This window comes from Sturnus vulgaris, chromosome 1, assembly GCF_052056855.1.
Source record: "Sturnus vulgaris isolate bStuVul1 chromosome 1, bStuVul1.hap1, whole genome shotgun sequence".
Classification (NCBI taxonomy): Eukaryota; Metazoa; Chordata; class Aves; order Passeriformes; family Sturnidae; genus Sturnus; species Sturnus vulgaris.
This window is the reverse complement of record NC_142243.1, coordinates 21,482,552-21,498,583: the sequence shown is the minus strand read 5'-3', so window position 1 is coordinate 21,498,583 and position 16,032 is coordinate 21,482,552. Positions and strand designations below refer to the sequence as shown.

The following is a 16,032-nucleotide window of genomic DNA, read 5'->3' as shown; positions in this document are numbered from 1 at the left end:
TGAAAATGAGACATGCCTCAGAAATTCAACTACGGAATTTCAAGAATTAGGGTGTGTCATTGTTTCCACAACTCAGTAGCAAACTTGCATGAGAAAATAAGCTACACCTGCTTCTGCTTCTCTGCAATGACCTGGCTTGACTGTTGGAAAGCCTTGTGCTTTCCAAGTTAAATCAGCATTCATCAAAAATCTTCACATGCCCCTCCCATGAACTCATTTATTCTCACATTTCTTTGAAGTTGTCTCTGTATGGTATATACCTAATACTTTACTTTCTGAAAATTGAGTCATCAAAAATATTCTGCTGAACCGCCAAAGAGAAAACTTTTCACACGTTTCCTTTATGTCACTGTATGAAGAACATGACTTTTCTCTAGTGAAATGTCTTACCCCATATCTCCCATTATGCATCCAGACCACATGTCCTCACATTTACACTCACCTGACAAGAAAAAAAGAGAAGATAAAATAAAAAGTTACATCTCAAGTCTTGTGAGTCCAAAATAATATCATTCTTATCATAAAAAAGCACAAGTTGAAAAGAATAATTTCCTAGTTTATTGCAAACCTTAGTTTAAGTGTATCAGTGCACCTTGCCAAAATTTTTTAAAACTCTACATGGTTCTATGCAATCCTGAGCTTTGAAAATATGTCCTGTTTTTCTTTCTTTCTCTTAAAGAAATCTGCAGTGTTAGCCTTCAGCACTTGCAAATCATCAGTCAGCTTTCTCATCTTTTCCTGTGTGTTGCTATTCGTTTCCCAAATTTTCAGAGTTTAAAACAAAGAATAATTTTAATTTTCTATTTTTTTTTGTTCTCTTCTTCAACTATGGTAATGTACTTTTAAAATCTTCCCTTGAAAAACCCCAAACAATAATTCGGATTTTAAAAAAATTTAAAAAGCATGGAATGATCAATGAACACAAGGTAGTATAGCAGAATCAATCAGCTTCTTCCTCTGCTCTCCCTCCCTCCCTCCCTTCCTCATGCAACTCCCTTCTGCCCTGCCAGATGGGATCATTTTCCTCTGGTCTCAATCCTCCTCTTCCAAAGCTGTGTCTTGCTTAAATTTCAGTAGAAATGCTTTCCACTTACATGTTCCATAACTTCTCTTATTGTACACATGAACATCAGTTTATTGCTTCCATTTTAAAAGTACAATTAGAAAGGAAATCTCTGTCTAACAATTGCATTCTTCTCTCTCCCTACCAAAACAGTATCCTGCTCCTCTCAGCCATAAGGAAAGGGAATCACCACTATTATAATTTTCACTTTTACCCTGCTCCTACATCCACTCAAAAATATGTGGCTGGAAAATGAATACTGAGCATATCTGTAGGATAGAGCATCTGTCCTACATTTCTGAGTATTTTTAAAAATAGTTTTACATAATCTGAAACAAAACCCCTTTAAATGCGGATGTATCTCTGCATTATATATTGTTTTTTGCAATGCCTGAAAAAAAAAATCCTCCAACCGATAGAGTAATTTATCTTTTTAAACACAAGCCACGTAAGCAAGCACAATCCAGTAAATCTGCACTCCAGTTCATTATCGAAATTGTTTCAAAACTGTATTTTGTTTTAACCATATCAATCTGGGACTTCATGTAACACAGAAGCAGGAAGGTTGTGGGCACAATGGTGGAGATTAAGGCATTGCAGGTAAACAGGGATAACTAGCTGAATACCAAGGTTATAGCAGAGAAACGGTAGCAGTAGAGTAGCAAATACTGGAGATTTGGGTAATCTACAGGAAAAACAGAGGATTTGGATAATCTACAAAAGGCAATCAATCAAGGAAAACAGATAAAAAGCTGTATTGCTAAAACTGTTCTATATAACAGTACTGAAGAGGCTCCTCATTATCCCCAGATCTAATAATGTATATTCCCACCCTTGTGTCATAAGATGGCAGCCATTTGGTCTGTGGGTGGGACACCAGTCCCCCTGAAATGAATGGAAGTGGCAGGCACCTTTATGGTCTATTTTGGATGGAATGGTGGCACCAGTCAGGAATTACAAGCAGGGGGGTTCTAGAGCATCCAAATAGAGGAAAATTATTATGTCCCTTCTCATGTTACTGCAAGAAATAAAAATATTTCAACATTGTGAGAAACAGAAGGAAAAAGTACATATCAGAAAGACACTGATAAGATCCTCCACTTCTTAAGATTTTTCTCTTGAGACAGAGTGACAAAGCAAATAAAATTACCACTTAGAAGTTTTCTTCTGTCTGAGAAAATGCCAATGTTTTGGGCCAAAGTCTGTGCCAGGGTAACTGCCATTAAGTCTGGCTTTCCAAACTGCAAGAAACAAGCAAGATAGGAAAAGTAATCACTAACACACAGGTATCTCAGATTCAAGTGAAGCTTTTCTCATATCATGGCAAAAATAGGCAAAATCAGATCCACAGTGTCAAAATTCTTACTTCAGGGTAGATAGATGAAAACTAAACAGTGGCTTATAAACAAGCTAAGTAAGAGAAAGTCTGTTTCTCTCTTGGAATTGTAGCTGGAAGTATGAATGACAGGATATTGCAGAATTTGCTTCAAAGTGTATTTGAAGTGTATTGACTTCATTCACTCAACACTTCATTGAAGTGTGAAATTTTATAGAGCTGCACTAATATTCTACATCAGCAAAAAAAAGCAAAATATTTTGAGGAACATGTCTGCACTGATAAATTCCATGGAGATAAATTTCCAACACTTTTTGCTCATACCATACCCCCCACCTACCTCGTTCACACCTCCGCCTTTAAGCAAGGAGCAGATTCCACCAGTGTGGGCTACACCACTTCGACTGCTCTGAAATCGACTCCCCCTTTGACAAAAATGAAAAGAAAAAGTTTACCCTGCTCAGCCCATGAGTTTAGCACCTGCCTATTCCAGTATCTACCCTTCTGATCTCCAAATGAGAAGCTGGCATTTGTAAATGCTGGATGCCACCACTATGCTGCCAACTATGCAAAAACAGATGGGAAAACCAGATAAGCACTCACAAACCTCACATGACAAGTTATCTCCAGAAAACTTATACCATCTTCCCTCCTCCTTTTCAGACTACCTAATATAAGAAGAAGGGGACTATTTTGCCAAACCACCTGGATCTGCCCAGCCTCTTTCTTCCTGACATTCTACTGCAGCGAGTGCCTTCCACTGGCACATGCTCCAGGCAGAGTTCAGGAGAGGCCACCACGCACAGGGCTAGTGAAACGACACGTGTCTAATTGGGCAGTGCTGATGTGGTAAAACTCAAGGGGAGATGCATTAGCAGAAGATGCAGAGGTAGGTGAAAACTCCTACAGATGCATTCAGAGCCTAAATCTAATCACCTCTTTGGTGCTGACCACATCAGCATGAATGACTGCCAGTTACTGGAGACAAAATATACCCTGGTTCACCTGAGAGTACTTATCCATCCAGAAAATTATTTTTCTCAGATGAGGAGAGAAAAGCATCAAGAAGGATCACAATGAGCTAACTGTGCTAAAGGTGGCAGCTCATTTGTAACCACTGTACCATCACATCAGCTCCCCCCCACCTCCCAACAGAACTGTGTTTCACTCACAGACACAATTTCAGAAACTGCTGTTTCTAAACTATCTATGAATGCAATACCACAAATATCATTGGTGCTAGTGCTACGGATAGCATTGGAAGTAGCATTGCAGTGATATCCAGTCCCAGCCACAGGTCAAGTTGGACTCTCTTTTGTCCTAGTCAATCCACACACATTCACAAGAACCAGACCTCCCCCCACAAAGACTTTACAATGTCACCAGAGAAGATACACGAAGGATATGAGAAAACATGATTCCCATTTAAGAGATGAAGATCTGAGACACAGAGAAACCAAAATCTTCAAGCACCACTTGCAGCTCTTACTAGCTTTCTTCAAGGCAGAAATCAGTGGCAGTAATTAAGTATGTGCAAAAATTCAGAGGGTGGATGCTGGGCTTGGGTATCCTGGAACCCTACTGAAGTCACATGAAGTGAGGTGTTTAGGTTAAGTTTATTTTTACAGGCTCTTAAAACCGTCAGCAGAGAGAGAAAAAGGACTCCAACAGAGATATTCATCTGGCATGTCTTGTGTGGATCAAAAATCTCAGCCATGTATCTCTCCTGTATGTTTGTAAATATATTATATTATATCAATCTTATTAAGATATTTAGAGAAAATTACATTCCTCTCAGTTTAGTATTCTTATAGCTCAAATGTCTTGGGAGAACAAACTGTTTTGAGGATCTGAAACATTTCAGTAATCCTGTAGCATGCAGGTCATTCAACAAATTAAAGCAGGCCACAGTGCACTTAAGCAGAAAACCTCATTGGTTTCAAAACAAATGTTCTGCCTTTAAATAATCTGTGCTCTACTGCCGAAGAAGCCAGCCTCTGAGGTGGAACCATGCATGACTCTTCAGATAGCTGCACTTGTGGAGTAGGTGATTGCACAGAATAACAAAGGATTACAGCGCACGCAGCTCAGGCTTATTATGTTAAAACTAAAAAAGAGTCAGAGCTCTAGTTGCACTTGCAGCCAGCTTGTGCATTTATTTTTTTCCCACCTCCCCATCTAAAACATTATTTTCTGAATTACTGTGGATTACACACACAACAGAAAGGAGATGCATCAGCCACTTGTGAAAAGCAAGCCCCAAGGAAAGAAAAAAAAACAGTAATAAAATATCACACAAGGTTACGTACGAAAAAAGGTGAACTGCGTCACTTTTCTCTCTGATAAAATCCCTCCTATATTTCATAAACTCACGTAGAGTCACCAAGGGGTTTTCAGATATGGTGAACTTGTTATCAGTAGCCCAGGTTTCCATGGCAACCAATACTATCCTGGTGTTAAGTTGTTCTTTATATATCTAGTGCATTAACAGAATGAACAAATACATTATGTCAAATAGAACAAAGGTGAGGTATACCGCCTTTTTGTAATAGCTTGCGTTTTTACATAACTAAATATTTAGCTTACTCTAGCGCGCTTTACATTCTTGTAGGTGATTTTATCTCCCTTAAAACCAACAAACACAAAAACCAAGTAAAACCAAATTTTTAGGCTTAATTCTTCAATCAGTTCTCTTAGCCTTCTTAGTCTACACAGGCAGAGGTACATAGGAGAGAAATGTGATTTTTGAAAAACTACTATATTCCAAATAGTTCAAAGATTTGAAATTAATGGGTCTTTTATAACAGCCAGCTCACCCAATGACACACAAGGGCCCTCTTATGTGGAATAATGATCTATAAAGCCATATTTTTTCACTGTTATATATGTCTACAGGAGTATTTCAACTCATCCTGGCTGAATCACAAAAAAGGACCATCCTTTCAATGCTGTGTTATCACTCCACATCAAATACGTTCAAACATTTTCTTCTTCTAGTAATACTTTTCTAATACTTTTCTGCAGTGAGGTGCAAGAGCCAGCAGCTCTTGTCTGATTTAGCATCATAAGTACAATCCACATCCACCTGTATGTCCCTAAATCGTTTACTCAAGTGCACATTTTCTGGAGAAATTTTAATGCATTAGAATTTCAGATTGTCTTTTGGGTTTGAAGTTGTCAAAACAGGGATCCTGTGCTAGAAATTGTCATATCTAAGGTGCTCTTTAAAACTCAGACTCAAGGGACCAATCCAGCAGGATACTTAAATGTTTAAAGTCACAGAATAAAACACCTCTGATGCTTTATGCTAGACAAAGGCTTTTTAGGTGAATTATCATGGTTCTAGATGAAAATTTCTTCACAGACATAATCTTCACATGCATTATATTGTTATACCATGAACTGAAAACTCCTGCATATATCGTCAGGAGAATCTTGTGAATCATCTCACACATAAAAGAACATATATATTTGAGTGATACTTACTAAATCTGCCATGTTCACAACTGATTTAGCATAGCTGTTGGTATGGCCGACTGACAAGCGGTGCTTTTTACACTGTGAAACAAGCACAGAACGGCAACATGAACAGATTTCAGAAAAACAAGGTCCATTCCCAAAACACCATGAAGTAAAAAGTGATTATATCAACAATAAAGCCCCTGTGCAAGGTTTTGTCTCTTGTGCTGAGCATAATGCTAAAATCCAATAGTAGAAAATTGCTCAGAAATGTACATTACTGATACACTTTACAACAGCTGTTGTGAGGATGTATGAATTTGTCTTTAGAAAGTACTCTAGGATCTTTACTGGAAAATCATATAAGAACAGAAACATTCTGTCACTTTCTTCATTATCACTGTTGTTGGCAATTTTAAAATTAATCAAAAATGCCAATGCAGAAATTAGCAACAAAAGCTTCCATAGCTGAGACTCCTTAAGATGTGTTATCCCAGAAGTGCCTGCATTCGTGTTTTAATCTATCAGACTCCCTTTTTTTTTCAATTTTCTCTCTTAAGCTGTTCTCTGGTTTTCTTCTTGTATAGTTTTACACTCCTACAATGTCACAATAATTGGTTCAAACCACTTCAGCAATCAGACTCCAATGGCATCTTTACTGAAATTTGTAATGCAGTGTTATAAAAATGGCACTGGAAACAGCTGTCCAGGTACTCCTGTTTGCAGAAAAAAAAAGGAGTTAAGAACGAGCATCACAGGCATGAAAGTCACAGGTATCTCAGAAGAATTTAAGGCAAAGTGCACAAGATTTTCAGAAATGTTTCAACATCTTGTGCCCCATGATGCTTGATTTTGGAATGAAAATTTTCTGCATTTTCCCAAAGTTAGGATCTTTTAGTAGGCAAGAAATTTCCCACAATGAAGGCATAGGAAAGGCATCCTTTCAAACAGGAATGGGGGGAATAACCAAAATCAGGAAGTTATGCCCACAGCAAATGAAATTTCCTTCTCACAGGAGGAAATTTTCTGGCTTCTTTGGTTACTGGCACTTATCTCAGAGAATAAACTCCTAACTAGACTGACTCTTGCAGTCGTTGTGATTAGACAAAATTAGGAAATATCGGCCTTGAAGAAAATCTGCCTGAACAGATAGGATCCAAGGGAAAAGTTGTGGCTTCAGGTCTTTAGGATCAAACACAGTTACACTTATTTAAGGAATTTTCATCCAATATTATTAGTTTTAATCCAAGAATTTATTCTTGTGTTCACCAAATTGAGCTGGTGGAGGAGAACACTAAGGACAGTGGCACACTTCTTGTACACTTGTACACTCTCATGTTCATTTTTGCCAGTTCAGGTATTGCATGAGAGAATTGCTGCACATGACAGAAGAAGTAGACAAGATTCATAGAAATATTTTGACTTGAAAGCCACAAATTCGTCTAATGTCACCAGTCGGATGGGCACTAATGGGCTGAACTTTATCCAGTTACTTCAAAAGCAATTCCATTGTTTGTGTTTGTAGTTACCTTTGAACACTGCAAGTGATGAAGAATTTGCCATTTCCTTTGGTATATTGGTATATATTTGGAATTTGCTATTTCCTTCATCAGATGATTAATAAATCATCTTCACTGACAAAAATCTGTGCTTTTTCCCACTTGAATGAGTCTGGCTTTTCTTCAATACACGGTTATTATGTCTCTTTCCACTATGTTAAAAACTCCACTGTATTCTCCCAGAGAAAGGAGAAAAGTTTAACAAAATTTTCTCTACGTTGATTGGGACGTGTGAAAAAAGCCTAGTCACTGTTAATCTCTCCATTCTCAACAGCTGCTGCACAATTGAAATAACTGCACTATGGATTGCTGAGTGCCTGTAACTAAGACAAATGTTCAGGAAAGCCAGAAAGAAAATCATCAGCTTAAGTCACACTGACATTACTTACTTTCTGATCTTTCTTTCTGATCCTCAGGCCTAGCTGCATTCTTGGTGAAATTAACTTGCCATAATTCAAAACCAACTTCATCAATGGTTAATGAGACCATAATCTCTTCTATTAAGGACATACTGAATTTATTCTGGCCTCATAGTGTTTTTATTGTTATGCTCTCTGGATAAATCAAGATCATTTGATGCTAATTGTAAGATGCTGAAATGTGTCAGTCTTACCATTAGATGATCATTTACAATCATCAACTCAATGTATTTTGTTTCCTCTTCAACTTTACGTGGAATCTGACGAACCTATGGAGAGAATGTAACTCTAAGAGAGTCTAACAATACAGAGAGAGTGTAATTGGTAACAAACATCTGCACTTAGTGGCTTCCCCACTTTAATAAACAGGGAATGAAGTCTCTGTTTACAATATTTATTTTAAAACAAAATAAAGTGAGATAAACTAGCTATTTGTCACTATTGCAGCATTAAAAAATATATAGATTTTTTAATGGGAGTTTCTGGGGAGTTTCTGATAAAACTATGCTCAAAATGAACAAAAATATTTTACCTACTTTTTCATTTGCAATGTAGCAGTATTTTAAAATTTCCTAACTCTTCAGGTAGGCAATGTCTAAGACAATCTTGGACAATCAATGGACAAGCTAATCAATGTTTAGCTTACATTAGATACTTCTTTTGGTATTAGCTGTATTGATATAGAGATCTCATGCCAAACCAGCAGGAGCAGCAGGATCCCATCTGGACAAATTAACTCAGTAGACATGAAACAAACTTGATGGCATATTCCTTATAAACAAGCACGTTGGCACATACCTGCCTTTTCCTTCTTTTGTGTCTTGGCCTTACAACAAAATTCTGTGATGTAGTATTCATCTGCCAGAACTCTAAGCAGAAAACACAGACAAATACATGAATATTTACAAAAATATAGCCCAGCAATTAGTGACCCTGATGCAACATGACAGTAGTATGGCATTCTTCAGCACTTCAGCATGCAAATGCAGCAACATTTTTTCAAGTTTCCAGCTAGAAGGGAGGCAAGACTACACATGCTTCCCAATAACAGGGCTCTTATCAAAAACTCTACTAGTGATAATCTGGGTCTGTTGAAACAGATGATCTGTGGGTGCCACACTTCAGAAAGCACAGCAGGTGTTCTATGCCAAAACTTCACCAATACTGGGCATGAAATATTATTAGCATAGTGCTTCCATGGAGTGATTCACATTTATGGGAATTCACCAGACATCCACAGAGCTCTTGCAATAGCTACCTAAATTAATAAGAAGAGCATGGAAGGCAGAATTAATGCTTTAAGACGATTATATTCACAAAGGAAAATACGTCAGAGTTGGGAGAAACATTACGAGATTTTGGCAATGCTCACTTACCAACACAATATTCCTCCCTGCTAATCCTTCTGTGTCTTTAACTTCTTAAACCTCTAATCATAAGCATCAAGTATGTTTTTCTTTTGCCAAATCCTTTTCACCAAATCTAGCCCCTCATGGAAAAGGACACGTCATAAACTAAGCAGAAGACAACACTTGCTCTCACCTTTTCATATGTCTAAGAAGAAATTTTCCATCTTTAATTTTAGATTCACAGTCCCTGTCTCTCTTTTCCCTATATGGAATAAAGCTCTTTCCTTATCTTATATAAAAATGTGTTTGCTATTCGCATAACCTCAAGAAGATCTTTCTTTGATTTATGCAAATTAAATGTTTGTAGTCGCTTTTGTAATAAAAAAGTTGCAGTTGCAGTTTGTGATAATGTCTTTCTCCTTTTACTGCTTTCCCTCATTTGTGCTCTCTGCAGCTTTGGACATCTTTTAGTATCAAGAAACTGAAAACTTCTTTAAGTGTTCCAGTGATTTTACCAGTCATGCAAAGAAGGAAATAGTCCTATAGTGTTTATAGAGCACCCCTATAGTGCTATAGGATTGATGGAGCTGTGTAAATTAAGGGACTTCCAGTTCACATATCTTTGTACACAATCTCTTCTTGTTTTACAAATTCCTGACCAGTTCAGTTTTGCTGGTGAGACAGGAAAGTTTCTCGCAGCTTCACTTCCTGCTGCACATTAATTGTACAATTTCTGCATGAGGTTCAAAAACATAATTAAAAACCATGCTGATAGGAATTTGTCGGGGCTGCCATAGCAGAAAAATCTTAAAACACAAAGCTGAGTTGACAAGACATTGCCAGGCCTAAGTGATAATCTTAACCAGGAGTGGCAAATTACTAATAAGACAAACCTGGAAGACAAAGCATGACAAACTGGTATTATCTTGGGTAAATCAGGAACTATAGTGTCATTTTGGTATGGAGCAACCTGGACAATCATAGGCTCTCTGCTTCAAAAATGTTTTCATGGTTACACCAATTCACTTGAGGACTTTTTTAGAAAAACTAACAAGGATAAATTAAATCATACCCAAGCTCCTTATTTATTACCTATAGGCCTCCAGACTCTTGAGCTTGCAATGATGAGAAACTAAATCCTGAAAACCTTTCTACAATGGTTGTGATTGTGCTTTTAGATTCTGTTCTAGTGCCACAAAACTGGATCTCAACCTGTCATTTTTGGTTTTATAACATACATAATGAAACTGGTAAATAATATATTTTTTAATAAATAAAATAATAATTTACAGTATGTATATAGGGTCTCAGTTAACTTTACCAGCAAATGTGATTATTCAACCCACATTTGGAAGTCAGTCATCTCTAGGGGAACCAATTACCATTAACACATTAAGACACATTAACACTGCCTTATAACTCACAAGATGGATAAAAACACACAGGTTGCATTTCCAGCCAAGGACCCTCAGGCAAAAGAACACAACCAGCAAAATCATAGGGAATGTTGATAGTTGAGAGAGCCTAGCAGATATTTTGATGGGGATATATTACCTTGAAAAAATGTAATGAAGATTCACAAAATCATAGAATCATCTTGGTTGGAAAAGATTACTAAAATCGAGTCCAACCATAAACTTACTACTGCCAAGCCCCACTAAACCACATTCCGAAGTGTCGTATCTACATATTTTCCATGTGATCCCAAAAGAAAAGGACATCTGTTATGTATTATTTGAAAAACACCACCTTTGATAACATATTGTTATCTAAAACCATGCCAGGGCATTGTAGATCTCAACAGAGATTGTGAAAAAAACAGTCTAGTAAATACAAACTCAAATGCACTAAGTGTGCCAAGTCATCTGTCCAAGCTTCCTTATTTAGAATCCTCATTATTCCTCAGACCATTGCAAAATACAGTACTATTAATTATTTGCAGCTTGTGGGGGGTTTTTTTAATACCCAGGGAGCAAAAGAATGTATGAAGTACATTGCTATTGAACCGTGATATAATAGCGTGTGCTTTTACTATCACTGATACTGAGTAATCCCTATCACGTTAATTTTTTCCCTTTCTAACACCAGTATTGAAGCTGGTGACCTATCCAGTTCATTCCTAATGCAGTGGAAATGCTGAGTGGAAATCTTACCTTACACACACACTCTTCTAAATAGAAGAGAAAAATCTTGGCTCCATGGAAAATCTCCTTAGGCCAGTCAAATTGATAAACTATGAGAGTAGTTATGATGACATGCCAACACAGTGCTTTCTAATGCTAATAATAATTTTGTTGTAGTACTTTCAAAAAAATCAAGCACAACAATACTAATAGCAATTAATTGCAAATATTATTTAAAGAAGAAAAAGTCAAGTCAAGACAGCAGTCAGACCCCTCCAGACTGGCAGGGAAGAAGCAGAGATACTGGTGGAGTTCTCATCCTCTGGAGCTGTGACTATGCAGGAAGGGTGACTTACAGACAGAGACAAATTGAATAATCACAGACAAAGAAAAATGGTGGGTTTCCTAATGAGGATATAATATTATACATATACTGTAATTTTCACTACAAATATCAGAAACACCTTTTCAACCAATTTTACAAAAACAAGTATGGGCATGTGGGAGAGTAGACTGCGAATTAAAGTCTATTTCTCCATACATGGGATCCTAAGCATAAAGTGATGGAAGATTAATACCCTGTACCTCTTATCCACATTACAAATACTTGCACAACTGAGAAGACTAGCACTCTGCAACTGAATTTCCTTTTTAACATTTTCATTTTCTGTAATCGAGACGGCAACGTGTTCCATTACGTCACATGCTGGGCTTGTTCAGCAAAGCCAGTAACTATTTATTTGTTATCTATAGTAAAATCAAAACTGTGTAAGCATGTCTTGATTTTTGTGGGAAAAATAAATAAACAAAATAAGACTGTGAAGCCCTAGTTTGACAGTTTTTTGAAAATCACTTTGAAAGACTTTTTGAAAGACACTTTGGTGGAGGTGAAACTGGGGCATTTACTTGCAATTAAACTCTTTTCATAATTTCAAAAGCAGAAAACAATTTTATTCCAAAATCTTGAAAACATAAAATTTCACTATTAGGAAATCTTATTAAACAGCTTACAGATAGTAAGTACCAACACTAGCAGTGTCTTAGTTTGACAACCTGAGACAGATTTATTTTAAACTCAGCCTTGGTTGCATTATTTCCAATCTTTTGAATTATATGCCCTCAAGAAAATGTGATAAATGATGCCCTTTATTATTTGACCTCATGTTCATTAATTGCTCTCATTACACTACCCTCTCTGCAAGCACAGGTAGTAAGCATGGTACATATGTAATGTGCAGCTACATAGGAAGTTTTGTAACAGAGGTCAATGCCTTGCACAAAAGTCATGAGCCTTTTGTGTTCATGTCCCTCCATCCCAATGTTGCCTCTACTTTGGGCAATCATCATCACTGGACAGGAGATATCAAGCTGGGACAGTTTTTGTTTAGATTTTGACATATTCCTTCTTTGGAACTGAGATTAAGGCAACCTAACTGTTGCAATTTCCTTTCTTTTCTTCTTTTCTCATTAGCTCCATGAATGATTCTACTTTGCTTAACAACTGGCAAACCTGCACAAACTGTGCTCCAGGGATGGACCCATCTGCCTGCAGTACTCAGCACCCTAAGATCTCAGATCCAAACATTATCATAAGACAAATAGATTGTAAGAAGACAGCCAAACTCTCCTGAAGAATTTAATCTGGAGGTAGTTTCTACCAAAATGTCAGTGTCTATGAAGGACAGTTATATTTATCTAGGATATGTGTTGTAGAGCAGGAAAACGCATCTGTAAAACTGGCAAATCCTTGACAGAATGGGGATATGTCATAAATACTGCAATTTCAGCTTCAATTAACAAGCCAGCCTCCCAGATGAAAACCAATTTTTTTTTAAAATCTTTCTCCCTCCACACACAATATGGGCATTCATCACTACAAGCACTTGAAACCACTTCTGCCTCCAAATTCCTTTGCACTGAAATGCATGGCCCTCATCATTGCCAGTGCTATGAAAGATGCTGATCAGACTGCAGATGAGAGTCACTGAACTGCAATGATGTTTGGCAACTTCTTGTCTCCCAGGCTCATGTTCACTCCATGGTACTCACCCTGTATCTCAAAACAGGAAAACCTGTGAAGAGTTATCAACCACCATCACCGTGGTGTTTATTTTCACACCTCTAGGCTACCTCACTCCTTTCCTCTCTACACTACTAGCACATAATCCAGCCCACAGACCACATGACCTGTTATGAGAAACACGTGTCACAGCATGAAGGTCTAGGAGAGGTTTCATTCTTTGGTTTCAGGGTTTTCACATCACTTCAGATTCTTTTCCTGTGCTTTCACTGTTCAAAATAGGGGTTTTTTTCAGTGGTTTTTTTATTTAATTGGGTAAAAGAAGGTATATATAACAAAACAATATACTCTCAGAAGATGATCTATCAAATATAATCAACAAATTTGGCCTTAGACTAAAACACTCAATAAGTCATAAATATTAAAAAATCATACCAGATGTCAGGTCGGCTGAAGGAAATTCAAACAACTTGGACTTGTAAACAGAGTGGGAATGGAAGTCATCCTGAAATAGTAAATAGTTGTGCATGTTACATCAGGAAAAATTAATCCATCTCATGAGATTAAACAGAATTCCAAAGGTTCGTGTTACCCAACACATTCACCAGTGAACATGCAAGTTGCAAGGCACCATTACGCTACATTTTTCTTTTCCCAACTGCAATGTGATGGCCAATGCCACATTTAATCACTTTTTATATCAGAGTACCTCAAATACAGGGGCTGAGCACACAGAGCTAGGCCTAAATTAAGCTCCCTGAGCTGCTCAGGGCGAGTCAATGAGAGTCCCAGGAGCTGCTGAACTGGAGTGAGGGATGAACCAGGAGGAGAGTGGTACAACAAACCCAGAGCAGGGAGTGCCAGAGGAGGGGACTGGGCACTCACAGGATTCTGTTGCTGGGTCCAAGGGCCCCTCCTCTAGAGCTGCAGTGTTCTACAGCCAAGTGCTACAGAGCACACACACATGGACATGCCACTGCCTGATTTTTGGAGGTCTGCTTTTGTCTGTGAAGATGGAGTCTCACATTCGAGGTGAATGAGTTGGGAATGAGGGGATGACTCTTTGGTCCCACAGCCTTATGCCCACCCTGCACCCTTGGATGACTGTACTCAAAAAACACAGCAGAACTACTGTAAATTCTACTTACATCTGAAGTGTAGTTTTCATCTGGTTCAATAAGGTAAGTATGATTTCCATCATAGAACATCCCACTGTCAAGAGAAGGAAATGTAAATAGATTTAATAAACACTAGTGCAACATGGAAGTAACTCTTAAAGTTAATATACTTTAAAAATTTAAATATTTGGAAAATGAAGAGTTTAAAATGGTTTCAGGAACTGAGTGCAAATCTGGATCAATAATTAGTTTCCTCATTTCAGAAAGAAAGATTTTCTCCACAAAATTTCTTCTTTCTTCTACAAACCTTCTCTACAATACATAAAAACACAAAATGGACTAATTTAACCAACTGGAAATCCTGGCTCACTTGCAGGAGATATCTACCTGTAACAGATAAATTAGGGACCTGTCTTTAACAGCAATATTTGGAACATATGCATAGCTTTCTCCAAATAAAAATGGTATTGAATCAAATTGAATTATCCTTAAGTTTTAATGGGGTTTTTTATTAACTCTTTCTTATCATTTCATTTAAAGAAAATGTTGATGCAAATATTACTCTGTAAGATCAGAAAAACAAAGGTTATTTCTTATATCAATACATTCTTATCTTCAACAAAACCAGAATATTTTTTAATTTTGCCTTTACTGCAGTGGCATACACACAGCTCATATTCAGGGCCAAGCTTAAACACCTTAGCAGTGGCCCTTTGAGAGGGTCATGGTTGGGATTAGGCTGTATCAGCATTACCCTTTCAAAGGGCCACTACTAAGGTGTTTAAGCTTGGCCCTGAATATGAGCTGTAAGTTCAAACTTGGCACATGGCACACAACAACAACAGCATGAAAGCGAGACTATTTATTTACTTATGCTACTGTTAAAAACACCCAAAACAAACAGGAATTACAAGCAACAAAAGCAGATACTTTTCTTTTTTCTTATACAGCATTTTTTTATCAGCAAAATTGACATTCACAGAAGTAACCTGGGTTACTGACTGCATATCATATATCAGGTATGAGCATAACTACAACGCAAAGCTGTTTCACTTTTCAAATTGCATGTGCCAATTCTTTAGAAATAAATACCGTCTATACAGTTTAAGCAAAATATTTTAGCATCTGCTGAAGCTTCTTTGCTTGGAAATAAGATGAGATTGGGGAAGATCCTGTAGCTCTTTATCAGGCAAAAATTCCTTCCCTCTAGTTGCAACTGTAGTTAAGCAGGGTCTGCAAGTTGAAGCGCTGTCAGCCAAGAGCTTCTCATGAGACTGCTGCTCCCAGCAGCACCGGCCTCTGATCGTCACTCTACAGTGACAAGGATAATAGTCACAGCTGACCTACAGACCTGACCTGCCCAAAAACCATTCCAGCCTCTTTTCCAACCAGCTGCCACAGACCCAGCGTGCTCTGAATAAACCACACGCTCACGGGGGCGTTAAAGAGAGAGCAAAACATTTCAAAAAGCCTGCATTTGGATGGTGTGTACTCCTCAGACAACCCCATTTGTAGCCGTGCTAGTGGAATTCCCGGCAGCGCCGGCAGTTTTTGCATCCACCAGCAGCCGGCAGCAGGATGCCAGC

General features: G+C 37.8%; 1 protein-coding gene across 1 annotated transcript in view; it reads right to left on the bottom strand.

The window, feature by feature from the left end:
* Positions 1-16,032, bottom strand: part of ADAM22 (ADAM metallopeptidase domain 22) — a 133,100-nt gene that overhangs the window by 41,975 nt on the left and 75,093 nt on the right. Inside the window, exons 6-14 of the mRNA XM_088159956.1 lie at positions 14,477-14,540; positions 13,764-13,833; positions 8,635-8,705; positions 8,031-8,105; positions 5,886-5,957; positions 4,709-4,875; positions 2,740-2,824; positions 2,214-2,304; positions 391-442 (exon numbers count right to left, since the gene is read on the bottom strand). Coding sequence (XP_088016082.1) covers positions 391-442; positions 2,214-2,304; positions 2,740-2,824; positions 4,709-4,875; positions 5,886-5,957; positions 8,031-8,105; positions 8,635-8,705; positions 13,764-13,833; positions 14,477-14,540 — 747 coding nt within the window. The remainder of the gene's footprint in view (positions 1-390; positions 443-2,213; positions 2,305-2,739; positions 2,825-4,708; positions 4,876-5,885; positions 5,958-8,030; positions 8,106-8,634; positions 8,706-13,763; positions 13,834-14,476; positions 14,541-16,032) is intronic.